This window comes from Rattus norvegicus, chromosome 1 (genome assembly GCF_021556685.1).
Source record: "Rattus norvegicus strain SHRSP/BbbUtx chromosome 1, alternate assembly SHRSP_T2T, whole genome shotgun sequence".
Lineage (NCBI taxonomy): Eukaryota > Metazoa > Chordata > Mammalia > Rodentia > Muridae > Rattus > Rattus norvegicus.
The window spans coordinates 235,116,137-235,143,012 of record NC_141534.1 but is presented as its reverse complement, the minus strand read 5'-3'; the positions used below and the strand labels follow the sequence as shown (position 1 = coordinate 235,143,012).

The following is a 26,876-nucleotide window of genomic DNA, read 5'->3' as shown; positions in this document are numbered from 1 at the left end:
CTCAGAATCTAGGTAGAGGTAGGAAGAGAGACCTCATTCCAAGGAGTTGTCTCTGACCTTCATGTGTGTCCTGGCATGTGCCCCCCATGCACACACACAATCATCTTTTTTAAAATACAAATGAGCAGCATGAGACATTTAAGAGTTTTGTGAGAACCTGCACAGTAAATCACAGAAGAGGCTATGGTTAAAGTAAAGTAACTATTAAGGCTACTCTGGTGATCTTCTAGCACCAAGGGGTTCCCTCACTGCAGCATATGCCTCTGGAAAGTAGCAAGCCACCGCACACACAAATACATACACATATACATTCACATACACATATACACATATAACCAGGACGTCATCCCATGCATCTAGGGGATTTGGAAATGTGTAGTATGTAATAATGCCAGGGAGGCATTTATAGGAAGAACCTGGGTTTAAATACTGTGCCTGCCAGATGCCCGCCATTCCCCCAAAACAAGAGGTTGCTTTGTTTCATTCAGGATTATTTAACTTCCTCATCATCCTTTTAAAAGGGAGGTGGGTACGTAGATGTCTCAGATGGTAAATTGTCTCCAAAAGTATTGCCCTCTGGCTTCCACAGGTATGTGTACCCATCCATGCATTCACACGTAAGGGTAGCCATTTTTAAGGAGAGAACATTTATCAAGTCTTACTGTTCCAAATTGCAGAATGTGTCCATTATATTTGCAGGTCATAAATGCTTTCACATAAGACATTTTAGATTGATGGTCATCCTTGTTGGAGCCCTAAGCTAGAGTTGGCCACACTTAATCATGGCAAGAATGATAGTCTCGTGGCATTGTTTGGCCACCCACGGGTCAATATAAGGCTGGAGTGGCCAGATCCATGAGCTATGGCTGATGTAGAGGATGAGAAGCATTTGTGGATAATGAAAGGAAGATGACTCCATGCCCACGGCTAGTAAATCAGTGTTTGGACCATCGACAGTTACAAATGGCAAGAGATTATCTGGGGCAGCAGAGCTTAACAGAATGGCTGTTCCACTTCAACCAGCCGGAGGCCTTACCAGCAGAAACATCCCATGCAGTCGACAGCTCACCAGTGTGTAACCCTGGGTTGCCGTGGAACTTTATAGAACGAGGTGGGGACATGGGTTACAAATGCGTGACTTCCCTTCTTTCTTCTTCTTTCAGCACCTAGCGTGTAGGTGATCATAAATGATGCTTCATCAAAAACAATGCACTTAAGGAAATGTTGACAAACAGATGTGTCAGGGAAATCACCTGTAGGTTTTGCATGGAGAGGTCAAGGCAGAGCCCAGTACAATGCAGATATGCAAGGACCCAGCCAGCATCGTGTACTCTCTACTGACCTTGCCACCCTGATCTTCTTGGTGCTGGAGGCAATTACTTAAACTTGTTGATCAACATAAAACTATCAACTGGGGCATGGGTATCATTCACGGTGGAGATAAGGGAGAGAAACAGTGTCTGCCATGGAGACTTTCTTCTCCTCATTGTCTCATAGTCCGAATGCTCTCTGCAATATCCATGGAGCCATGGCTCCCAACCCAGCAGCGTTCCATTTGATCACAAACCTGAGAAAGAATGAAGATGCCAGAGGTACTTTCCCTGAGAGCATCCTTTAGGGCGTAAGTTATCATTCATTATAGGAGGACACATTGTTTTGACTTGTTCACTGGATTCTAGTTGGTGGGATTCTAAAATACAAGCTTTCTTTGCATAATACCCAGGTTCTTGACTCTTGAGTCAGAGCACATGTATCTTAGAAACATGTGAAGAAGTATGAATTGGTGCTGTTTTTTTCTTTTTTTCTTTTTTCCTCTGTCCCTCCCTCCCTTTGTTCATTGGCAGAGTTTCATGTAGTCAAGGCTGGCTTCTAACGTATTATGTATCCAAGGCTGGCTTTGAACTCCTGATCCTCCGGCTTCTACTTTGCAAGTGCTTGGGTTGTAGGTGTGTGTCATCATGCCTGCCTTTAGTGTTCTTTTTAAAACGGAAGCAATGGCTGCTGTCAGTGATGCCTGGGTTTGTGGAAATACAAACTCATCTTCATACTGTGGAGAATGTTACCATGACTTATGTTCTTCTACTGATTTGTGATACAAAAGGTGACAGAAAGGGGGAGGGGAAGGAAAGTCTGAGGTGATGGACAGTTGGCTCCGTGGGTAGGCTTGTTTGTTGTGAAAGCAGGAGGAGCTAGTTTAAATCTTCACATGGGCCAGGAAGATCTCTGAAAATTCACTTGCCAGCCAACCTACCTGAAACTGAAGCCCCTGACCACTCCATGCATGTGCACACACAAGCACTTGTACACATACACATGTGTGTACAACACAGCCCACAAAATAAATTTTAAAAAGACTCTGAATACAAAATTTATTGTCTTATGGACTAACACAATTTACACAAAACGAGTTCAACATTCGCTTTAGCCAACCCCCAGTTGTACAAAAACCATCTATTCTGGGTGTGAATCTGGTTCGAAGTCTCCTAATGCTGGCCAATCAGACCCATAGGGGAAATTGCCCTACAGAGGGATGAAAAGAAATGACAAGAAAGGAGCAATAAATTTCACTGCTAATAAACGATTGCTTTCCTGCTAAACAACCACCAATGGCCTTCCTTCTAGCCATTCCCTCATTGTCATGGATTCAATGCAGGGTTCTTCGCCTTCCTTCAGGCCGCTGTTTTCTTGAACATGGTCCCTGAAGTCTTGAAGCCTCAATTAACCCATTGTGAAAATAGGAATGGTCATAGCCCTCACCTTGTAAAGATGGGGTGAGGGTTAAACAAAGGGTACAGGAGGGCTCTTTGGACCTGCTGTTTGGAAGGCATGGCGTAACTGTTAGATGTTAACACGGACACCTCACTCCCTAGGGAAAGAATTGGAGGCCAGGAGATGAAGATCTTCATCCATGTTCCAGTGCCTCACCCTGAGTGTCCTGCTGGCGTCCTTCCACCAGCATGTTCTCTGACTTCAAAACCTCCCACAAAGAAAATGAAACCAGGGAGGGACCACTGGGTTAAACCTAGAAGTCTAGTTCTCTCTCTGGAGACACCAAAATCATCCTAGTACTAGAGATGTGGCCTTACAAGTTTTAATCACTCACGTTCTGAATTTGGCGAGGGTGCATCTTTGAAAACTGCATAGAAACATATTTTAATCTGCACAAGATTTATAGCAAGCTGTATATCAACCTCATGTTTGATTCTCTCTATCATGAATTAAGTATTCTATCTGGTCAACCTGAATCTATAAGAGCTCCTGTGTGCTTGTAGAAAGACCTCTTTAGGAAATAACACCTTGTGTTTGAACCATTTGGAAGCAAATGTTACAGTCTCTTTTATATAGAAGAAAAAGACACACATAATTAAAATACAATGATACAAAACAACACTCCTAGGTTCCTAAGACATCTTCTATGGTGTGTGTGAGCGATGGTGTCACTCAGGGAGCCCACTCAGTGGGGTGATACCAGGGCTGCCACCCAAGCATCCTTTCCTTTGATTCTTTGGACACAGCGTGTGAAGGGTTATGGCATCCAACCCACAGCCAATGTGTCTCCAGGCTCAGGCTGAGGTGATGAGGTTAGGAAGGAGGTGGAAGGGCCCTTCTCTGTGGTCTAAGGTTCATCTAGGTTGGGCTTTGTGGGAATTTCCTGCACCCACTTCCTGCTGGTGGCTATCCCCTTCTGGAGCCCCATGCTGCCTGGAAAGGCTAAACTTGAGTCACCGGAACCCATAGTGGCCTTGCTCCAGTGCAGGGTGGCAGAGCAACTTCCCAGTCCCTGGCCAGGCTCTCTCCTCAGCAGCTGGCGAGTTCTGAGAGCTGGAGAACAGCCCCGGCCTTCAGCACTGTGCTCGGTTCCTCAGCATCCTGTGTCTTCACTGTAGCTGCTGCAACTGCTATGTTCTCCGGGTAGGGTGGCGGGGCCTCTGGTTGTGGGTCATTTTTGTCTTTGTCTTGGGGTTCAAGGCTTGTCTCTGTATACAGAGGAGGAGGAAATCCTAGGAGCCCTCTGCCTGCAGAACAAGCCTGTTTCTCAACATCCAGGCTCTCTTCATAAGCCGGGGGGTAAAAGTCAGGCCTGTGGAATGAAACGCCACAAATGTGCATGTGTTATTTAGGCCTTGATGGTGAAGAAGCATATGTCTGCCTCTCTCAACTTACATTGTGTGAATCTAAACTGCTAAGAAACAGAGTTTGAAACAGATGTACTTTTCTGGCATCACCGATTTCTAAAAACGCATGCACATCCTTCCAGAAGAGCCCCCTGTCAGCCATAGCAGGTCCTCCTGTTTCAGACAGCATTCCAAGTGGTTCCACCTCGCTTGTTCTTTCAGTCTGAGAAACAGCCATTCAGTGTATTAACCTTATCAGCTTTAGGTGACACAGGGACTTTGACCATGTCAAATCCTTGTTACCATTCACACATATCATCTTCTACTCCACTCTCAAAGCCTCAGACCTTCACAAGCAACAAAATAATGAATAGGACCTCCATTACATGCAGGTCCATGACAGAATAAATGCCACCACTCTCTCCTGACACATTGGCAAGCCCTGGGCATCTAGATTCAGAGAAAATATAGGAAACACACTCCGGTTGCAAAAGACATCAGCTGAGAGCTTTCTGTGGGGCTTTCACTTACAGAGTGATGCCAGCCTGCCCATGTTAAGAGCCATTCACCTCAGCTGACAGGCATGGTGGTCATCTTGCTCATCTAACTAATTTCTAAGTGCTTCTGGCTCCTCCATCATGAATGAAGGTGGGGGTGTGGCAAGTGGAAGGGAGACAGGGTGAGCCTACATGAGTTGTGTATTTATAGAGGTAATCTATCCAGTGCCAAAGGGAGTGTTTATGGAGGGTAACCACAACAGAGCAGAGCCTGCCATTTGTAGCCACTGTTCCACTCCAAATCTCCAAGCTGGAGGAGGAGGTGTCTACTGTACAGTGGAAGTCTTGACCTTTCCCAGGAATAGCTAAAGTTGAGTCATGGGGACAGAAAGGTGAGCTCTTCTGGAACCACTTGAGAGATTGCCGAAAAGACTGCTCCCATGGATTCTGTCACTGTAAGAACACTCCCTTGGATGTCACTGCCCCGCTACCCATCTTGAGTGCCAAGCTTTTGAAATACAGAACTTTTCAGGTTGACTCTGTGTGATAAGCATCTCATGATGCAGCAGGAAGGGGCGATGAGGACGTCAAGATACTCATAGTTTACTTTTTGAATACTCCAGACAAGAGAATATATGAATTGGTAAATTTCAGATGCGTCATTTTCTATTAGCCAGCACACACACACACACACACACACACACACACACACACACACAAACATACACAAAAATTCATATGCATACATGAACACACAGACACACACAAAACCAAGCACACAAACACCTGCACAAACATACATACATAAGGGCATATACATGCATGCATATTCAAACACACATACATGTACAGACATGCACAAACACACAAACATACACAATCACTCTAGATGTACCCTCTAAATCACTCTGTTATCTTAATTTAAGATGAAACCCAAAGAATCCCTCGTTAGTCTAACTGACCTTGGAAGTGGGTTCTGATTGTTGTCTTGGTTATGTTGGATCCCAACAATACACAGTCACTGGTGAGAGGACTCTTATTCAAAGTACGTGGGATAATTAAAACCTGTTATGATCTTTCTACTCTTGCATGAAGAACACAAAAGGACTTATGGATTCTTACATTCTATACCTTAAGACACCCTATGCCTTAAGAACAATGTTCTTGGTGGCTGGAGAGATGGCTCAGTGGTTAAGGGCACTGACTGCTCTTCCAGAGGTTCTGAGTTCAAATCCCAGCAACCACATGGTGGCTCACAATCATCTGTAATAAGATCTGATGCCCTCTTCTGGTGTGTCTGAAGACAGCTACAATGTACTTATATATAATAAATAAATAAATCTTAAAAAAAAACCCAATGTTATTGTGTTTGGACAAGAATTAGAAGATCAATGCTAAGTTAACCAACCACAAGGTTACCTGAATCTTTGCCCCCTCCCTTTGGATAAAATATAAATAACACGTGTTACTTGTGAGGGCATTAGTGATATTAGTGATCTAATGTTGCTGCAAAACTCTCCCTAGAACTTTTGTATCACTCCAAACTACAATCCCATAGATTAAATAATAACTCCCCCATACACACACACTCACCAGGCCTGGGGACCACAATTTTACTTCCTGTCTACAGGAGCTACTAAGTGTAAGCGGCTATGGCAGCTGCTTGGTGTTGGTGTAAGTGGCTGTAGTATAAGTGACTGTGGTAGCTCTTGGCATATGCAGAAATAGTACAGTCATTGTCCTTTCTGTCTGGCAGGTATCACTTGCCATAATGTTTGCAGTGTCTAACTATCTATGGCACGTGTCTATTAATTAATTCGATCTGTCTTAAGGCCAAGTGATATTGTAGTGTGTGTATATGCTGCTCTTTGGTTTTGCATCATTGTTAGCATCTTCCCTTGAATACATCCTTCATGCGAAGTGAGATCAGAACACCTAAAAGATCAGTCATCTAGAACTTCCCTTAGTCACAGAAGTTGCTGGACTGACTTGACTTCTGCTTGCTTGTTTATTGTGGGACTGGGATTTTCTTCTTAACTCGGTACCCAGGTTATAGGGGCCATCTAATCATCACCTGCCTTTAACTCAAATCACCCTCCAAACGTAGGAAGAACCTAGGGGTTGTGCCCCTTAATTTGTTTTATGTGAATTTTTGCTGTGGGAATGAGGATCTTACCTAAGAAAATTCCCTCTTACCTCCTTGTTTTCCCCAAAGGCAGCCCTGCTCCCCCATGCACAACAGTCCCAGAGCGCATTGCCCAATGGTGGAATCTTGAGCCTAGCTGCATAGCCTCCTATAAGTGGATCCACAATGGGGTTTTGCTTCAGTGCCCTTCCCACACTGCGACTCCTCTTAGCCCTCCTCTGGCGCTCCGCACGTACCTGTCTACAGTAGCCAGGGGCAGGTCCTGGAAAGCAAGGTGCTGTCTAAGCACGTGGTTGAACATCTCTTTGTTGTCGTTTGCTTGGCGGTAGGTGCCCCAGAAAATTCCACTCAGAAGGATCACAAAGCCCAGAGGCAGAAGCACATAGGCCACGACCAGATTCCTGTGGGAGTGGGAGCTGGAGCTGGAGATGAAGAAGCCCCCCAAGCAAATCATCAGGAAGCCCGTGAGCAGGGAGAGGGCGCACAGCACCAGCCCAGTCCGGTTCTGCATCCTTTCTTTTCTGGAGTCTGTCTGACCCTGCCACTCCTCTGCTTCCAGCCCTGCTGGGGGAAGTGCGTTCCCTAGCCAGGTCACAGCCTTATACACAGGAGCAAATGGCCTTTGAACAATTAAATGAAGCAGGCACCGGGAAGCTATTCATTAACCACCGAACGTTACTGTAATATCCTCCGGGGGAACCTAGAAACATAACATTGTGTCCTCCAGGAAGGGGAGGCTGCACGTAGCCAGTGTGTTCCTGGTTGGTGGGTGGGACCTCAGCTGCTCCCTAGTACTGGAGGAGAGAGAGGTCTGAACCTTTTGATTATGAAGGCACTGGTCTCTCAAGCCTCACTGCAGGGAAGTCTGCACTGAAAGGTAGAGAAGCTAGCATCTCTCCGCGAACGACTGCCTCCCTCCGTTGTTTGGCAGAGTCCTTTCCCGATTTCACTTTCTCTTTCTGTACTAAACGGACATTCACCAAGGCTTTCAGCGCCCTGTCTTGCCTATGTTAGTGACTCTGCCCTTCATTGTCCCAATATTCTGATACTGGGGAAATTCCATGGGAGCAGGTCAGGAAGCGATCCTTCTGTTGATAGAAGAGAATTCCAGAAGGAGCATACTGGAGAAGAGACTGGTGGGGGGAGGGGGGGAGGTGGGAGAGCCCTGGTGTAATAACTGCTGTTTAAATTCTGCTCCCGAATCCTTCCCGTTGGTGGGGTGCAGATACTGTAGCCCATCATCCTCTGGCTAATAAGTGCTGGTTAAGTATTTATTCTATATGGCTTTAGAGCAGGCCCACCATTCCTGGTTCGTTATACATATTTCACCCAAGTCTCTTCCTGCTCCCTGGGGAAAAAAAAAGATCCACAGGCATTTGACCTAAGGGCATTCCCCCATAAAGCTACAGCATGTTGTAGCTATCGTGTAGACCAAGAAAGTACATGTCATAAATTCCTCCTATTACACCCTACTCTCTGTCGTCCCCCACACCCTTTCACAGGGCACAGCAGCGGAGGAAAGGCTCTGAAAACTCTGAAACCTCCCCCCTAAAATCTGTCTTAGGTAAAAATGCATTTTAGCAGATGCTGCCAAACGACGTCATCCCTCACCCCCTCCCCCGCATCTCTGCTCTGTGTCATGTTGCCCTAGGAATGTTTTGGTAGCTACCATACACACTTGGCCTGAAGTTTGTTTCTCTCATCTCCACAGTCTTTGGCTGTAAACACCTCATTGAGCATCTGCTTCATGCCTTACTACCGACCTTACTTTTATTTGGTGGCTTGGCACGTTCAGGCTGAGAGATTTCTCCCCACTGGGTCACCCGAGTCACTTCTGCCTAAATGCTTTCCCCATTCCTCCATTGTCATCCCTGCTGTTTGCTTTTCCAACAGGAAAGTGTTTATTTGCGCAGAGTCATAGTATTTAGCCTTGTACCCGCCATTTCCTTAGCTCCACCTCCATGGTTGAGCAGGAGGACACTGAAGATTAGGAAAACAATTGCAGGCATTTGCTCACTCTACCTACCGACCCCTACATTTATTAGCTTCAATACCAACCCTGGACCACTTCTATCCTCTATGCTTGGTGCTATCTTTGTGGCCTAGCCCTTCTCTCCCTCGGTTTTCCCATCCTTGTGACAGTCTCTGATGACTCCTGTTGCCTATGTAATAGTCCCTTCCAAGGGAGCGGGAGCTGTACCTGGTGATTTGATTCGAGACAGTAACATATGGCATCTCCCTACTTCCCCTCCCTCAGCACCAACAAAAAATATGGTTTTCCTGCCAGGATTCTTCCTCTCCAGCATCCCGGAGGTGGCTCCTGTCATTCTGGAGCAGTGTCTGGTTGTGTTGATGATAGTGAAAATTTCAGTGGAATAAGGCAAAAGTATAGAGAACCAGGGGCAGGAAGGACTGAGTTCCTTCATATCAAACGGAGGTTTCTGGGGCCAGGCTATTTCACGAGTTTGAGGAGAGATGTGGCATTGAGAGAGAATGTGGAGGAGAATCTTCAGCTCCTGAGTGAAGCAGAGTGGAGAGAAAACACTACTGTGGGAATATGAAGTGTCTCGGGACCGTGTATCCTTCACGGTGATCAAGGAAAACCAACGGCCTTCACGCCCAGGTGTGTTGTGCTCTTTATTAAATGTTTATATTTAAGTAGTTGCTTGTTCTGTAGTCACTAAGCCTCTTTATAATTCCAAAATTGATCAAGTAAAAACATTTCAAGAAATAAAACGGTGTTGAAATACCACACGCTGAGAGAACGTATCTTACTCCTCAGACATCTAAGATGGACGGAAGAAACCTGAACAGAAAAGCTGTAGTGACAGAAGAGAGAAGCATCAGTATCTTCAGAGCTGGGCACAATGAAGAGAATGCAGTAGGGTCAGCAAACACCAGGACGCTTCCTTGGGGGTCACTGCCGGGACCTTCCATCCTTTGGCTGAGCTCTCTGGCTGAAGCTACTGCCTTCGCAGGCCACTGTCTACTTTGTCTGCGTGTTCCTACCCAGTGCTGATCACGGAATGAGGGGCCATTGAACGGGAAGCTTCAGGATAATGATGAGGATTTTTATGCGTCACAGAGGGTGCCTGGGACTGGTGGGGAAATGCATCCTATGGATGGCATGCCTGTATCCATGAGAATGACTCTAAGAACCAGTGAAATCAAGCCTCGCTCCTCCATCCCTGATTTCATTTCCTCTGGAAGAGACACATAGAAGATGCTGTACCTTTCAGTCAGTCTATTTCTGCCCCACTCCCTTAAACTCCAGTGATCAGTAAAAGTGTGTGACAGTTGTATAAACTTACAGCATGACCACCACCGAAGGGCTGGCTCTCTAACAGACCCAAGCACTGCAAACATGGCGGCATCAGGAGGTCTTGCCCTCTCGTCTTCCCTCTGCCCTGTCAAACCATTAGATTCCATTCCTAAAGCTCGTCCCAAAGGTCTGTTCCCTTATTTGGCTACAACCTCCAAGGTCCACCTATGAAAACATCAAGGTCCAGAGAGCAAAATTCATTACTTGACTACACTGGCTAACATGACTTACAAGTCATCCTATCACAGACTCCCCCTTTTTTTCCTTAAAACAACTCCTCCAGAGACGCCTGCTGCTGTCTTTGTCAAATCCAAAGACAGTGTCCTCTCGCCCCACCTGTCCCCTCTGGGGTAATAAAATCTCCTTTGTGTTGAGGATTTGGTGTCTGGGTATGTTCTGTGCTGACTCTGAGGCTCCTTCAACCACCCCATGGTATGGATTGAGGTGAAGATTTTTATTGTAGATGAGAGAGAGAGCGAGAGAGAGTGAGAGAGAGAGAGAGAGAGAGAGAGAGAGAGAGAGAGAGAGAACAGCCAGAAGCATCTAGAAGAGTCCAGAGCAGAAAGAAAAAGAAATAGACTGAACATGGTCAGTAAACTGAACAACTGGATATGGCCATGAGAGAAGCAAGAGGAGGAGGGAAGGAGGGAGGGAGGGAGGGAGGGAGAGAGAGAGAATATTTAAGATAGCAGGGTTATAAGGAGAATGAGTATCTGCTAGGAGGGAGTTTTGGGGAGGAGATGAGAAGGGCTGGGATCCTGACATGAACCCCAAAATGTATAACAGGTATGATAATCCCTATGATACTGAGGGACCTGGTGGCCAGCATTTTGGTTTCCTAATAGGCACCACAGAGAGCCATTTGCCCCTTGTGCCAGTGATAAGGGAAATGGCTCCTTTCGGTGGTGAGGAACCAGCTTTTCAAGTACCCAAAGAACACTGTCTATTATCTAACCACCAGAAATCCCCCTATAGTCTAGCTTGAGTTCACTTCTGGATTTCTGGACTGCCTTTTGGACTTGGGGGATCTGGAGTTTGATTTGGACCTAACAACAGTAGCATGTTATTTTGGCCATCGGCCAAACATTTTTAAGACGTAAGTAAATGACTGTTCCCTTGAGCTCTGACAGACCCATGAGCACCGTTCTGAACATTGTGTGCAGTCTGAGTTCCAGGCACTGTCCTGCCTCTGGGTTTATGTTAGAACACCCTGGAAATTGACTTTTCCTTGCACACACAATAGCACAGTCAGGGCCGTACAACACGGCCCAGTCCTCTCCACCCAGGTTTCTGTTTCCAGAAGGCACAGACTAGTGCCTTGAAAACAGGCCTGTGGGTAACTCAGAAGCAGCTGGTGACTTGTGGAGGCTATGGCGCAGGAAGGGCCTGTTGCCAAGCACAGGAAAGCCAAGGTGAAGACTTCTGAAGGTCACCTGGGTTCAGGAAGTAAGGCTCTGCAGGAGGTGCAGAAGGCAGCATGTGCGTAACAGGAGATGTCACCAGGTCTGACCTCATGGTGCTGATTACTAAGTGGTTTCTGGATTAGCCTTTCACACTTGAGGGTTCACTGAGCATCAGTCACTTCCTCCCTCTTGTTTTCGTTGCTTTTAAACCTTTCCTCTGCCTCTCCTTTCCCCTCCCAATTGGGAGAAGATTGAAAGGAAGGGAGTTTTTGAGATTGTCTAAGGACAAACAGCAAGACAGGAAATTCCTAGCATGGGAAGGAGGCAACCACTCAATCACCCACTGGGAGCCAGTAGGTCACCCAGACAGAGACTCTGAGCAGGTTCAGAACTGGATGGGGCCCTATGTTTGTGAGGTGGTAGGCCAAACCCCTTGGGTAATCAGTATAGACTATTTTTCAAGCAGTGTTTGAAAAGCCTACTGGAGGGGTTGGGGATTTAGCTCAGTGGTAGGGCACTTGCCTAGAAAGCGCAAGGCTCTGAGTTCGGTCCTCAGCTCCGAAAAAAAGAAAGGAAAAAAAAAAAAAAGCCTACTGGAAATCCCTGTCCCTGATTCTGTCAAGTCTGGTCATGCTTGGATCTTGCCGCATCTGTGGACCAAACAAGAAGAAAAGTTTGTCACAGAGAGAGCTTGACTTCCAACATAATCCACACAAGCCAGAACAGACTTGATTCCTTCTGATCCCTAGAAAACCCAGAAGAGACCATTCTCCACAGCTACTGCAGAACAAGACAGGAATCTCATGCCATGGCAAAATCTTATGAGTTTACATCAAATGGCATGAGGGCTGGGGACTTGTAAATAGGACACAGGTCTGTGTCCCGTTTCATGAAACCTGCCTCCTGTCTCTTACTTGTTCACAACCATTGTTTTTAACTTTTTGAATGACTTAAGCTAAAATGTCCTTCAATGATGTTATAACACTCATACTTAAAACCGGTTGGCCTGAGATCTTTTGTATTTTCTTTTTCCTTAAAAGAGAAACCCTCTTGCCATCGATCATCGAATGCCAGACTCTGTGCAGAGACAGTAGAGGTGGAGGTAAGTGGCATTCATGCCCTCGCTGGATGTGGGACCTTGAAAGGCACCCTGTTTCCCAGTTGAGGAGGCTTGAACCCCGGAGACCCTGAAAGGGATGGTAGGCATTTCACCTGACTCCTAGGAAACCAGGCCAATCACTAACTGCAGCCCTCCATAGATTTGTGGCCATCGGTCATGTAAGGGAAACACTCAAACCCCTCCACTGGTAGAGGATGTAACTGTAGGTCACGTAGGCTCAAGACAGAGCTCTATTAGAATGAGGTATCTAAAAGCCTGGACTCTTAGCCAATCACCTTTCCTTCCCAGACACTCCTCCTTGCAAAAGATACTTAATCTCAGGCCCACACTGAGAAGTGGAATATGGTTTTACAATAAATGTCTTAAAACCATGGACTGCCTCTTTTCATTGGGATCTGCTGTGGGGAACCACAGAGAAGGCCTTCACCTACAGAGCCACCATCTAATCTCCTGAGGAAAGCCTCCCTGTGCTCCCAGCCACCTTCACCACCAAGCCTGCAGCCCATACCATAAAGCCGAAGAATCTTGATCCAGGTGCCTGGATGCCTGAGAACCCAATGACCTAGCCCGTCTTGCAGGCCCGGGGACCCCCAGCCAACTCCAGCTATGTCCGGTGCCACAGAACACACTTCCCCCACCCTGGAGCAGTGTCCCACAGCTTACCACAGCTTGATACCTGCCCAGTGGCTGTGGGAATGGCCCAAGACCTGTGGTGGAGCTGACACCGGACCCGACAATCACCCTACAATGGGCACCAGTTATAAACTTACAACTGGCCATAGCACACATGTCCTATTACCCATCAATTGGTATTGGAGGGTGAGTGAACGTGGTGTGTCTTTGGCTCACTGATGTTTGTGATAAGGACCAGCTTTCTTAAGGTAGGAGGGGTCCTCAATGTTCTGCTTTCATCCTGACTTCAGATCTTTACCCTACATGTGCACCTCACGGTGGTGGTGGGTTCTTGTCAGTCTGGCCTGTTCTCTCAGCAATAGGTTACTGCCTGTATTAGTTAGGGTTATGGTTGTGAAGAAGTACTGTGACCTCCGCAAGTCTTAGAAAGGCAAACATTGAATTGAGGTTGCCTTATGGGTTCAGAGGTTTAGTCCATTATCATCATGGTGAGAAATGCAGCAGTGGGCAGGCAGACATGGTGCTGGAGAAGGAGCCAGGAATTCTACACCTGGAGCAGTAGGGGTGAGGGGGAGAGGGAGAGGGAGCACTACTGGGCCTGGTTTGAGCTTCTAAAACCTCAAAGCTTACCCACCAGTGACACATTTCTTCCAGTGAGACTATACCTACTCTAACAAAGCTACCTATCCTAATCTTTCAAACAGTGCCATTCCCTATGAGCCTGTGAGGGCCATTTTCATTCAAACTACCACACTGACAATTGCTGCTTGCTGGAAGGGACTGACTTCCCTGTCACCCAGGTGTATCTCAGGCTTCAGACTGGGTTAGGGCTGTCTTGGAGGGCTACCCTCTCTCCAGCACTAACTCTAGCTAGTGTTCTGGTCTCGGAATGGTTTGTTGAGCCTCCTCTGGAAGTAAAGGATTCTTTCTCTTTCCTTTCTCCAGCCACGTGGGATTTCGCCGTGTTGTGGTAAAAGTTCCTCTTTTTCTGCCACCCAAGTCCAGCAGTTTACTGGAGTTCTCGTGGGGCAGCAGCACTTCCCTGTCGCAGTATGACCATGATTGTTAGAGCAGTATCTAGAAGCCCGTAAGTATCCCACTTAGCGGTGCCCACTAGTTCTATGCTTTCCTGTTAGCCCACACTTGGGAGCGAACCACTCATTAAGGGTTTTAGCTGGAGGGCTGGAGAGATGGCTCAGCAGTTAGAAGCCCGGGCTGTTCTTCCAGAGGACCCAGGTTTGATTCCCAATCTACTGTTAGTCCAGTCTTAGGCCCTTCTGGCTGCCGCAGGCACTGTGCACATATGTTGCTCACACATGATGCATAGGCATACAGGGAAGCAAACACCACATACACATAAAGATGTAAGTAATAAAATAAAATTTGAAGCTAAATTAATCTTCCTAAGTTGTGTGGTCTTCAGGTCCCCACTTCCTGGGTTCAGCCTCAGGTTATAGAGGCCTTCTGTTCCAGCTTGCCTAGAAGGCTCTTGACTTGGGCTTCGACTTGGCTGTCTGGTTAGCCTTTTGCCTCAGCTCCCTGATAGACTCACAGAAGGTTGTGGATTGTAGACTCTACCTTTTAGCACACACAGAGAAAGAAAGACTCTGTTTAGCTTTCTGCATTCCAGGCAGAGAACTTTTGGCACCATTTTAATGGGTACTCTTTTTTTTTTTTTAAAATCAATTCTTCAAGTTCTTATAGTAATTTTAAAGCCTTCTTTTTAAGTCAAATTTCATAACTAACAGTCGCCTAGAAATATTTCATGTATTGTCTGCCGATTTTGCAATTGAGCTATCCACATGCATAGTATATATGGTATGGCACAGAGATGTGAATGCAAAATTTATTTGTGCTGTTCTATACATTATTTACTCATACCTTTTGAATCGCCTCAGACTCTATAGCACTTTCCAGTGCTGAGCTGTGCATGGCTGTCTTCAGCTTTTGTCGGTGATGAGACTGCCCAAACTTGCACTTTCTGTTAAACATTTTCAAGGCCTGTTCACATATGGAGCCAAGAAGCAGCCCTTAGAACCTCCAGAGTTTTCTTTTAGAAACCCTGCTTTCTGTCTCCATTCAGTAATGTCTGCTTTCCCCATTAATAATTCCCTTAGTCTGTTCTCACCTCTCCTTCTGTAACGTCGCCTGTAAACCCAGGCTGTTAAAGGCTTTGGTTTTTATTCATTTTGTATTTCGTCTTTTTTGCAATCGACCTTAATAACCTCTCTAGTCGACATTTGAGGGTTGTCCTCTCATTCTTTCTCAGAATTGCCCATGGAATGCTCGTTTCTAATCATTTTTTAACATAATTAGAGCTACACACCTTCTTGACACTTCTTTTTCACTTATGGTAGAGAAACGGTGAAAGATGAATTTTTATATATATCAGAGTATAAAAATTTTCAAATAGTGACTCATTGGCAACTGTAGAGAAAAAGTTGCATCATACGTTGCTGGTGGAAACACACCATCTAGCGATGTTTTATTTGCATTTTCTTCCTGACCCACAAGTTGCACTTTCAGAAACGGACTCCAAGGAGATTCCGGCAGAGTGTAAATCATCAGTGGACAGATCTCACCATGGCACTACATGCGATTGGAAACATTCAATGAGACAGACAAGGGTGCACTGGTTAGGTTTTGGGGTTTTGTCAACTTGACATAAGCTAGAGTCACCTGGGAAGGAAAAAGTTCAATTGAGGAATTGAGTCCATCAGATTGGCCCGTGTGTGGGCCTGTGGGGGCATTTTCTCTCGATTAGTGATTGAGACAAGAGGGTCTAGCCCACTGCGGGTGGTGCCATTCCTATGCAAGAGAGCCTGGGTTGTATGAGATAGCAAGTTGAGCAAGTTGTAGAAGCAAGCCAGCAAGCATGGCCCTGGTCTCTGCTTTAGCTCTGACTCTAGGTAACGACTTTGAGTTCCTGCCATTGCTTCCCTCAGCGATGGACTGTGATCTGTAAGCCAGGCAAACCTCTTGTCTCCGAAGTTGGTTTTGGTACATGTTTTATCCCATTAACAGAAAGCAAACTAGGTCAGGGGCTGGTTAGCAAACTAAAGTACAGCGAAACACCAAAACTCCAGAGGTTATGCTTCGAGACACAGAAGGGAAGCTGGAGGGCTCCCAGCGGACTCGACTGTTTGGATGTTTTAAGTCATAATCCTCTGTGTCCGGGGCTCTCCTGCGCATTGTATGATGTCTGTCAAGTCCAGTGTTAAAGGGAATAAGTAATATCTCTATACAGGATGGTCTCTAGGATATATTGATAAAAGGACAAATTAAACAAGAAAAGTTTATAGTGTGAAAATGTAAGTGTGTGCATGCCAATATTTTTAAAAAGCAAAGTTTCAAACAAAATTAATTTTAAGATAATAACTTTTAAGAGGAGCCAGAGAAGATGAGGTGGGAGGGACCAGGTAGGTTGAATGACAAGTCAATACAAACGTACCCTTTAAAAATAGTTTTGGCATTGGCACTGGATACATGCCTTACACAGTTAAAAGCCACACTACAACAAAACGAACAAGCAAAACAATGCCTATTTTTCTGTTTTTCAAAGGAAAAGAAATAATCTCTTTTCTTATCAGTGTTACCACATACCATAAAGTAAGCAATTTTCTTTAAAAAACATAAAATAAAGATTCCCATTTAGTGGGAGAGATTCTACTCTAAAACAAAACCTACAGATAAATTCTAAAATGCATTTTGTAATATTGTTCATAAAAACACAAGGTGTCCATGGCTCCATCTGGATATGTAACAGAGGATGGCCTTGTTGGGCACCAATGGGAAGAGAAGCCAAGATTGGACCCCCCCCCCAGTGTAAGGGAATGTCAGAGTGAGGGGTGGGAAAGGGTGGGTGGGGGAACACCCTCATAGAAGAAGGGGGGATGGGAGAGGAGGTTTATGGATGGGAAACCGGGAAAGGGGATAACATTTGAAATGTAAATATAAAAAAATGGAATAAAAAAATACAAGGTGTTGTTTAAATTTTTATATATTATGCATAATGTATATGTAGTGAACATAGACCAAAATCTCCAGCACATGAGAAAATAAATAGAAATAAAAATCAAAGAATTGAGAAAGTATGAATAATCTTACATTGGAACTTAAATAATTGTGAATTTATGAGATTTATTTATTCAAAAATGCATATCTCCAAGCACAGAGGAATTTTCTAGAAAGAATGATAGTTTAGTGGTAAATAGCATAATTGAGCTTAGACCGCGCATGCTACAACTATTTCCCAAAAGGCACCAAGCATCAGTGTAGACATGTCAGGGTGTAGACCTCAGTCACAAAACCCAGGAGGCATAATTTCAAACCCCAAAGCTAGGATGGTCACTAAAGCTCTGGGGGAGGGGACCGCCTAGAGGAGGCAGGCGTTGCACCAGGTTCAGTAGCAACCCTGGCCTGTTCCCATGGCAACCAGCTTCACCTTCCAGCACTGCTGCACACCATCTGAGGATCAAAATGGTTGCCAGTTGTAAATGGTGAAGGCAAATGTTTCATAGACCTACATGAATCAATGAGTAAAAGGAAAGTTTTATAATGACAGTTTACAGTGTCTGAAGGCCTGGAAAAGTCATCTCTGGATGTTTGTCCGTTTGTGTGTTTGTTCTTTACCTATTCCCTTTGTCTCCTCCCTTGCAAGCTCTGAGGGGGATCACAAAGCCTCAAGAAATCCCCTTTGCTCTTTGTCTTCCAGAAGAACTAGGTGGCTGATTCTCTCGATACTTAATATTCATGGGTCTATTTGTATATGTATCAATTTTATACAGTGGTGTCATCGATGATCTGGAAGTCTGAGCGTTTCTTCCACATTGTTGCATTTCTAGTGCATGGCTGATTCAGCCTCCCAGTGAATGAAAGTTATGGGGGAGAAGCCAGCTTTTGGAATATATGGGAGAAGTGTCAGGTTTGCAGGGGATTACTTTGGTGGGAGAGCTTCCTCTCATCAGAATAAAATATTCCCAAGAACCTTTGACATAAGAGAAGCCTGTGACTTCTTGCCTTCTCCCTACTTCTTCTCTCACCCTATCTCTAGCTTAGGTACACAGAGTGTCATCCTGTCTGCACCTCCGCTCAGCTGAGCCCTCTGAGGAACACACTGGCTTCAGTGTTTAAGCAGATGTTAAGGCTTTAGCATGGGAGCTACAGAACTCCATTAGGACGTCATCATAAGAGGGATCTGGAAGGATCTTAATTGGCCCAGGAGCTCACAATGTGATCTTTTGATTTACAGACCAGATAATTACTGACCAAGTCCCTACATGTCCTGACCCCAAAACCTCTGAGTTTGAAGCTCTTCCGTACAGATGTGCGCAAACCAAGTTTTGCTGTAACCTTCCTTCAGCTTTTCTGTATTGTTCTGTGGAATCAAATCTACACAAATCTTCAAAATACCCAAACTGTGGTTGTAGCTTTTCATTTTGCTATTTCGGTGTAATTGAAAGACTTGGAGAAAGCAGACAAGCATACTCAGACTGCCAATTAGATGTCCTCTTTCCACCGAGGGCACCAGGATACCGGTAGACATCGTTTATAGAGCTAAGATCATGTCCTCTTGTCCGTGTGCTTTATATTTTGTTTGGTTATTTTTACCAGCAGAATAACACGGTTTTTGAAAGCATTATTTCTAGTGATTCTGTACTTGGAGTGAACCCCAGTAATGTATCATCCTGGGGTACACCTGGTCATTTTATCTCTTCCACACCAAGGAATGAGATGTTGGGGGGAGGAGGAAATCCCAGCTTTGGAGAACCTTGCGATCTGGGCTTCCATAGCTTGTGCAATCCAGTTCTTCCTTCCATTGACTAAGTGGAGATCAAGGACAGGCTAACGCAGAAAGTAGAGTAACTGATTGGTTGAGAAGGAGAAAGTTAGATGTGTGTCCCAAACTTTTTTTTTTTATTTGATTTCTCTCCCCCTTTGTTTGGGATGCTTTCGTGGAAGCATCATCCTTAGTTGAAACAGGAAACTCGGGATTTTTCCTTCTTGTTATTAATATCCTAGAAACGAACACAAACCTTTGGAACATGATGTTTCTTCTAGAGAACATCACAGGGTGTGTGAGGTGTTTCTGAGGGATGCGATGCTCAGTTACAGGTGTCTTAAGATGAGGAACGATGATGCATCCTGTGTTTATGCCGAGAGACGTGTCCGCACAGTCAGGAGCTCGATCAAGCTGTGAACACGGCGTGGCAGTCACTGCAAAGTCTTGTGGGATTCTGGGCCTAGATTTTTAAAGAACTTCATTTAAATGTGTCAGGATGGGTAGCTCACTGCACTTGGAAATCATGAAGCCCTACTTATTTTGTCTTACAAGTAAGTTGCGAGCTTCAGGAGCAGAGGATCTCCAGTTCCTGTCTAAAATCACCAGAAGCAAAATGCTGGCTCCTTTTTCTTTACTTCGTTCTTTACTCAATCCTTCTGTTTATTTAATGTGAGTCACTGTTGTCTAGCACGAATATTTCTTTTTAAAAATGGAATTTAAACATAGATGATGACCCCTATATTTAGTAAGAGATTTAAAAAAACAGACTGTTGTGCTTTTAAAAGATGGATAAAAGAAAGACAGTTGGGTCAAACTGCTACTGATCTATAGGAAAGAAGAGCACTGGATATCTTAGTTCCTTAGATTTCTTACTTTTGTGTGATCCATTATAAAAAATACATCTAACACAATCCCTGTCATCTGCTGTTTCTAATCTGCTTACTGTTTCTAACTAGCACAACACGTCTGTAAGTCGGTATCCTAAGCTCCCACCAAGCCTAGAGGTTGTTAAGTTCCAGGGAATGCTGAGTCCTAGGGGATCAATGACCTCAAGGCCACCTGCAACGCTCCCATGTCTAAGGTCAGCAATTTTGCTTAGCAAATTTAGCATCAATGGTAAAATTGCTCATTGTTGCTTCTCGACAGTTTCTAAACTATAGGCTCACAGTATTTATCGAGAACATTCCTTTTTGAGACATTAACCAGATCACAAAAGGCCTTGCTTCATAGCAAACAAGTCTAGATCTCGGTGAGTTTAAATGTTGAAAGTGAGTTCCTTGCTCAGTGACAGTGTTCGCCATAGTTCACCTGGACTCCGCTGCAAGCTGACATTGCTGTCATTTTAGGATCCAGACGATCAGTAGCTAAGCAGTGGCAGCCACAAGAGAAAACCTAGCCCTTCAGGGTCCTGGGCTGATAATTAACAGTTGTCCCAGAGGTTCACAAGTCACTTTGTTGTAAGTCATTGATAGTAATTGGCACTATATTCCCAAGAACCCTGAGGAGCCAAGACTTAAATGCTATAAAGGCCCAGACAGCCTGAGTAGCCAGGAATGTTTGGTCAGCAGCCTAACTCTAACCTGCCAGGCCTTTACACAGGTACCAGTGGAGCACATAGGATGAGACCAGAGCTTTGTCTTTTGATGAGGGAGACAAGCAACCTTCCAGAATGTAAAAAAGATGGCATGTTCATCAATCTATAGTGTAAGCATCACGTTAGAGCAGTGGTTCTCAACCTGTGGGTCATGACCCCTTTGGCAATCCTCTATCTCCAAAAAAATTCAATTCATAATGGTAACAAAGTTACAGTCATAAAGTAGCTAGGGAGCCACCACAACATGAGGTACTGTTCTACAGGGTCATAGCATTAAGAAGGCCGAGAACCACTGCCTTAGAGATAAAGGTGCAGAGTCTCACAGACCAGCTTAAATTCTTGAGGGGTTTCACATCACCAAAGGGGCATGTAGGAGAGACAGGAACCTGCTTATGGGAGTTGTATTCACATTTAAGGCAAAAGAAAACCAGGGCAGCAGGATAGCAGAGGAGGGATGAAATAAAGGATTGGAGAAGCAAGCTGGGAACTGACCACTGAGGCCCATGCCCTGGAGGGAAATGGTACCTCATATGGGAATAGTTACAGTTTTGCCAAAATCACGTTAAGGGCACTGTCTCCAAGAAACTACCATTTCCATCCTGACACATTCGTTTCTTAGAAGGATATGTTCTCAAGCCCATTAAAATAGAGTAACGAGGCCGCCATCAGAGAGAGCTTAATGCTTGCCGGGTAGTCAGTAAGTATGAATGAATGGAATAAATGAAGGGACAGGGAGAATGTCGGGGAGAAGACATCAGTTTGTCTTGCTTTACCGGGTTCTGAGTATGATACTTACTGAGGAGCGTGGCTTGGACGAAGCTGATGAACTCATCCAACGCTGCGTGTCAGGGACTTTTCGCTCTCCCTTTCCTTAGCCTCTCAGCATGTGAATTCTTATAAGGGCTCTTCTTAGGTTCAGTTCTGCAGTTCTTTAAACAAATTGGTTATTTCTTGGGGGAAAAAAAGTCCTCCGTGTGTGTTTTAAAAGTCTTGAAGTCTCAAACACTAGACAGAACTCACTGAAGAAGTCCTGTCCCATTAAGTAATATTTATGGGATGTAAGGAAGAGATAGACGATCCTCACAGACGTCAGGATGGACATTTTGATTAGAACCTGCAATGCCACGGACTCACTGAAAGGCATGATAAAAAGAAATGACACAACCTAGCAAGCATTCCAAATGCTCACCTGTGGTTTTAAAGAATCCAAATGTGTCCAGCAGCCAAGTAGCACTGCCAATCCAGGCTATGCAGGAGTGGGGAGACAAGAAAGACCAATAGTAATAGCTTCATCAGGTCCAAACTGGAAGATAGCTGAGTTTGTACTAAAGCCCTGTTCTTTCTCTTCTCCCGAAAACACAAAGAAAACTCATGCATGGAGTAGACTAACCAAAGTTTTCATCCGTAGCACTCTGGCTCTGGTGACAGATAAACAAGTGAGGGAGGAAATAAAGAACTAGATAGTATGACTAACATGCCAGACACTGTAGACACCATGGCTATCTAGGCTGGTGTGTATCAGACTCAGCACATGGCACGTGTATTACTGAGGGCATCTTAAGAACACCCAGACTCTGGTTAGCAGGACTGGGGTAGAACTTCAACTCTAACAAGCTGCTAAGTGATGATGGTGCTGATGGGGAAGATGATGATGGTAGTGGTGATGGGAGAAGAGTGGTGGTGTGGTAATGGTATGGTACTGATGGTGGTGGTGATGGGAGTGACCTATACCAGCCCCACTGGGGTGAGGATTCTAGTCAGTCTAAGTCAACCGTCGTCATTCTATTCCTTCTGACCGTGGTTGCGTTGAGGTTAGTCATGTGACTAATCTTGATCAATGAAACAAAAAGGAATGTTGGTAGGAGTGGATAAGGTCCTGACTGCTTTCTGTCTTTGGAGGTTATAGAGTTGTGGACTTCAGAGATGATGTGTTCATGTCACAGAGTATAAAGACCTTCCTAGTCCCTGGGTTCTTTCACCCACCATACTATTGGACACTTTCTATGATGTGCCTCATATCTCCCAAATCTTGTATCTTTTCATTCACTTCTCTCTCAACGTGTGCATTATCTATACCAATCTGTATCTATCTCTATACCTATTTCAATTCCAATGCCAAATCTTCAATTGCCTCCTCAATATGTCCACCCAGAAAGCCCACTATAGGTAAATCAAAGAGAGGACATGGACGTCTCCACCTTCGGTCTGTGAATAGATCTTTAAAGTTCTTCTTAAACACCCTCACCAAGGTTGGCTTTTGCTTAAGTATGACCAACCAGTGGGCCCACCCAGTACCAACAAAGAGACTAGAATGGCCGTGGTCAGCCTACCTGGCCATCGAGGATGGGTGGGTGGGGTTCCTTATCATGGCCCCATCCAGGGTTTCCTGAATCCTCTCTCCACTGCCATTCCAAACTTGTCTCTCCTTCTGGATTTCTGACATTAGGAAAAGCTTCCCAATTATGTAACCCGAAACATGGAAAGTCCTTCAAAGATCTTCATGGCTTCTGTTGCATATAACATTCTCTGTTTCTATATTTTGTTTAATTTACCCCTACATCCTTTTCTGATAGGTAGTTTTTAAATATCTTCCTTCCTCTCCATTACACACTGCCATCTTGGCCAAAATCACTGATGTCTCAGCCATTTCCTAGCTCATTTTCTCACCAGCACCTCTGTAGGGGGATGACTAACTATGCCATTACTGTCCTTAAATCTAAAAGCCAAAACACACAACAGCGAACTGTCATGGAAGGTGTTCTGTGATGATCCCTAACCCCTCTCTGGTTTGCCCCAGTTACCAATCCGGCTACTTACAATATTTCACACATTCTGCACTGGCTCCTGCAGCCCTTGGAGATGCCTTTTGCTCCAGAAACTCCCTTTGTTTGTCTCTTTTTGGCTATTTGTTTGCTTATTTGTTTGTTTACAGGACAGTTTTTTCTACATAACAGTGCTGGATGTCCTGGAACTCACTCTGTAAACCAGGCTGGCCTTGAACTCACAAAGATCTGCCTGCCTCTGCCTGCCAAGTGCTAGAATTAAAGATATGTGCCACTACTGCCTTCTTTTTGGCTTTAAAAAAATCAATGTATTTACCATGTTTTGAGAATTTTAGACACAGTATTATATTTATACTATCTTCTCTGCCTTCTAACCTTCTAACTCCTTGTGTAGTACCCCCAATTACCTCTCCAATTTATGGCCTTTTATTATTGTTATACACACACACACACACACACACACACACACACACACAGTTGTAATGGTTAATGTTTTGTTGATATGGCACAGTCATATAGGAAGAATAAACCTTAATTGAAGAATTGCTACATCATGTTAGCCGGTAAGAAAATCTGTGGGGACATTTTCTTGATTAATGGTGGTAGATGGGGTCAAGCCTACTCAGGGGGTTCTGAACTGTATAGGAAAGCAGGCTGAGCAAACTATAGAGAGCAAGTCAGTAACAATATTTATCCATGGCTTTTCCTTCAGTGTCTGCCTCCCACTTCTTGCCTTGTGTTCCTGCCCCCACTTCCCTCAGTGGTGGACTGTGACATAGATATGTAAGTCAAAGAAATTCTTTCCTCCTGGGGTTGGTTTTGGTCAGGGTCTTATCTCACACACACACACACACACACACACACACACACACACACACACGTACACATACACATACACACACATCCTACAGAATCAATTTAGTGTTACTTGTATGTATATATGTTTAGGACTGATGAATTGGGATTGGATAGCCTATCAGAGAACTCACCCTAAAGAAAACTGCTATTTTTCCCCTCTCTCCAGCCTTTAATTACCTGTGCATTTATCTCATGATGGGACTTTGTGAATTTTCCTACATTCACATTGACATGTCAACTGATATTGTTAATATGATTATTATGTTGGTCTTGTTCAGGAGACCATAGAGTTGATATTTCATGGATGTAGCTTTCCTGTCATTTATAGACACTGTCTCACAGAAGGCATCCTGGTCCTTTGGCTCTGACGAGAGGCCTCTGGCCCCTCTTCCATGATTTCCCCTGAGCGTTAGGTGTAGGGTTGGGCTATAGATGTACCAATTGGGAATGCGCACCTCACAGTCAGTTGTCTGCGTTTGGACCAGTTTTGGCTTTCTGTCATGGTTACCACCTGCTGTAGAAAGGTTCTTTGATAAGGGGTGAGAGCTACATTTATCTCTGAGTATAGAATGTTTAGAATGCAGTTAGAAACTACTCGAGTTTAGGAAAGCCATAGTAATAGGCTCTCCTCTTGGACACATGACCTCACAGAACATGGGTAGCGGGGAGTGGACTAGCTTTGTAGTAGCCAGGCATGAATTCCTTTCTATTGAGCAGGCCTTCAGCCCAAATGAAAGACATGTCCACAATATACAAATGTCACTCTTGTATGTTAGGAGCTCTCTTGCCATCCTGGGCCATTGTTGTAAGGCATAGGCTTCACAGCTAGGAAGGACGATGATTGCCTCCCTCCCTCTGTGGCTTGTATAGCAGTTTCAAATACTGTTAGGGGAGGCAGGTCAATTCCAGCTGGATTCCTCCACTATATATATATATATATGTGTGTGTGTGTGTGTGTGTGTGTGTGTGTGTGTGTGTGTGTGTGTGTGTGTAATGTGTGGTCTTCATCAATATGGTCTTACCTTCAAATTCTAGGAGGTAATCAAGGGCAACAACAATAGCTTGTACTGTTTGGGGAGTCTCTTAGACTCCCTGACCAAGAACTCAAAGAGAAGTTTTCCATTAACTGGCATGCATTTTGTTAAATAGTCAATGAGTAGCATTATAACCCCAACAGCATATATATATATATATATATATATATATATATATATATGAGAGAGAAATGGATATATAGATAGGTTTATGTATACACATATGTTATATTATATATTATGTTACATATAATATATATTCCATATTATATACTATAATATTACATAGTATACATGTTGCCCTTATTTGCTTTTTGTTGCTATGATAAAAACCATGAACAAAAGCAACTTTTAAAAGAAAGAATTTATTTGGCTTACACATTCCACATCACTGTCCATCACTGAGGCAAGTCAAGATAGGAACTCAGGGAAGAATCTGGAGACAGCAGTGGCCATAGAGCAATGCTACTGACTGGCTTACTCCTTACTTAGGCTCAGCCTACTCTCTTACAACCTGGCACCACATACCCAGGAAGGGCAATGCCTACAATAGTTGCCACACACCCAAAATCAATCATTAATCAAGAAAATGGCCATGGGCTAATCTGATGGAGGCATTTTTCTTAATGAATGCTCTGTCTACCCAGATAGCTCTACTTTGTGTCAAAATGACCAAAAATAACCAGTACATATGTGTTTTTAAGTCAACATAAACTAATGCTTCCCTGTGGCCTTTCTAAACATCCTTAGTGTTATTTATTCCCCCTACCCCTCTCCTTCTGTATAAACCCATCCCTCCTCCCCAGCTAATGTCCCCACCATGTTTCCCTCCCTCCCCTTTCATAGCACCGGTGTCCTGCTAGTCCCCACTCTACAGCTCCTTCTCCTGGCCCCTTCCACAGTCCTCTTATACTTCCCTGCCTTCTGCAGTTACTCAGTGCTATGTCACCTCTGAAGATGTGGATTGGGAACCTCAGAGTCAAGAGACCACATGGTGGTTTCTGGGTCTGGATTACCTCACGCAATGTAGTCTTTTCTAGATCCAGCTACCTACCTGAAACTTTCATGATTTCCTTTTCATTTGCAGCATTGTGCATAGGTATCCAGCTTTCATTATTAGCCCCTGTTGAAGGACACTCAGGCTGTTATAGCTCTGAGCTATCATGAATAGAGCAGCTATTGTAAACATGGCTGAGCGAGTATCCCAGCAGTAGGATATCACATCCCTGGAGCATATGCCAAAGTGTGTAGACTGTAACAGGGTCATGCTGTAAATCTACCGTTAGCTTTTTGAGAATTCTCCACACTGATTTCCACAATGGCCTCACCACTTTATGATCCCACCTGCTATGAATGAGGAAGTCCCCTTTCCCCACATCCTAGCCAACATTTGTTATCAACTATTCTCATGACCTTGGTCATTTTGGCTGGGGTTAAGATGAAATCTCAAAGTAGCCTTAATTCACATTTTTCTAATGGCTAAAGATTTGAGTGCTTTTTTTGTTTTTTTACAAATTTTTAATTGTGTGTTTGTGACCATGTATGTATGAGCATGTGTGCATGCATATGTGTGCACATGCATGTAGAAG

General features: G+C 44.5%; 1 protein-coding gene and 1 long non-coding RNA gene across 2 annotated transcripts; one reads left to right on the top strand and one right to left on the bottom strand.

Annotated features, from left to right (window-relative positions):
- Nucleotides 1-2,355: 2,355 nt before the first annotated feature.
- On the bottom strand, nt 2,356-7,320 carry Tmem252 (transmembrane protein 252). The gene is made up of 2 exons (NM_001007738.1): nt 6,995-7,320; nt 2,356-4,081 (listed from the first exon to the last, which is right to left on the bottom strand). The coding sequence occupies exons 1-2, from the start codon at nt 7,267-7,269 to the stop codon at nt 3,799-3,801; spliced, it is 558 nt and encodes a 185-aa protein (NP_001007739.1). The 5' UTR covers nt 7,270-7,320; the 3' UTR covers nt 2,356-3,798.
- Nucleotides 7,321-7,481: 161 nt separating this feature from the next.
- On the top strand, nt 7,482-10,455 carry LOC147997081 (uncharacterized). Its single transcript, XR_015653111.1, has 3 exons — nt 7,482-7,635; nt 9,210-9,381; nt 9,541-10,455. It is a non-coding gene; the product is annotated as an uncharacterized LOC147997081 (long non-coding RNA).
- Nucleotides 10,456-26,876: the final 16,421 nt, after the last annotated feature.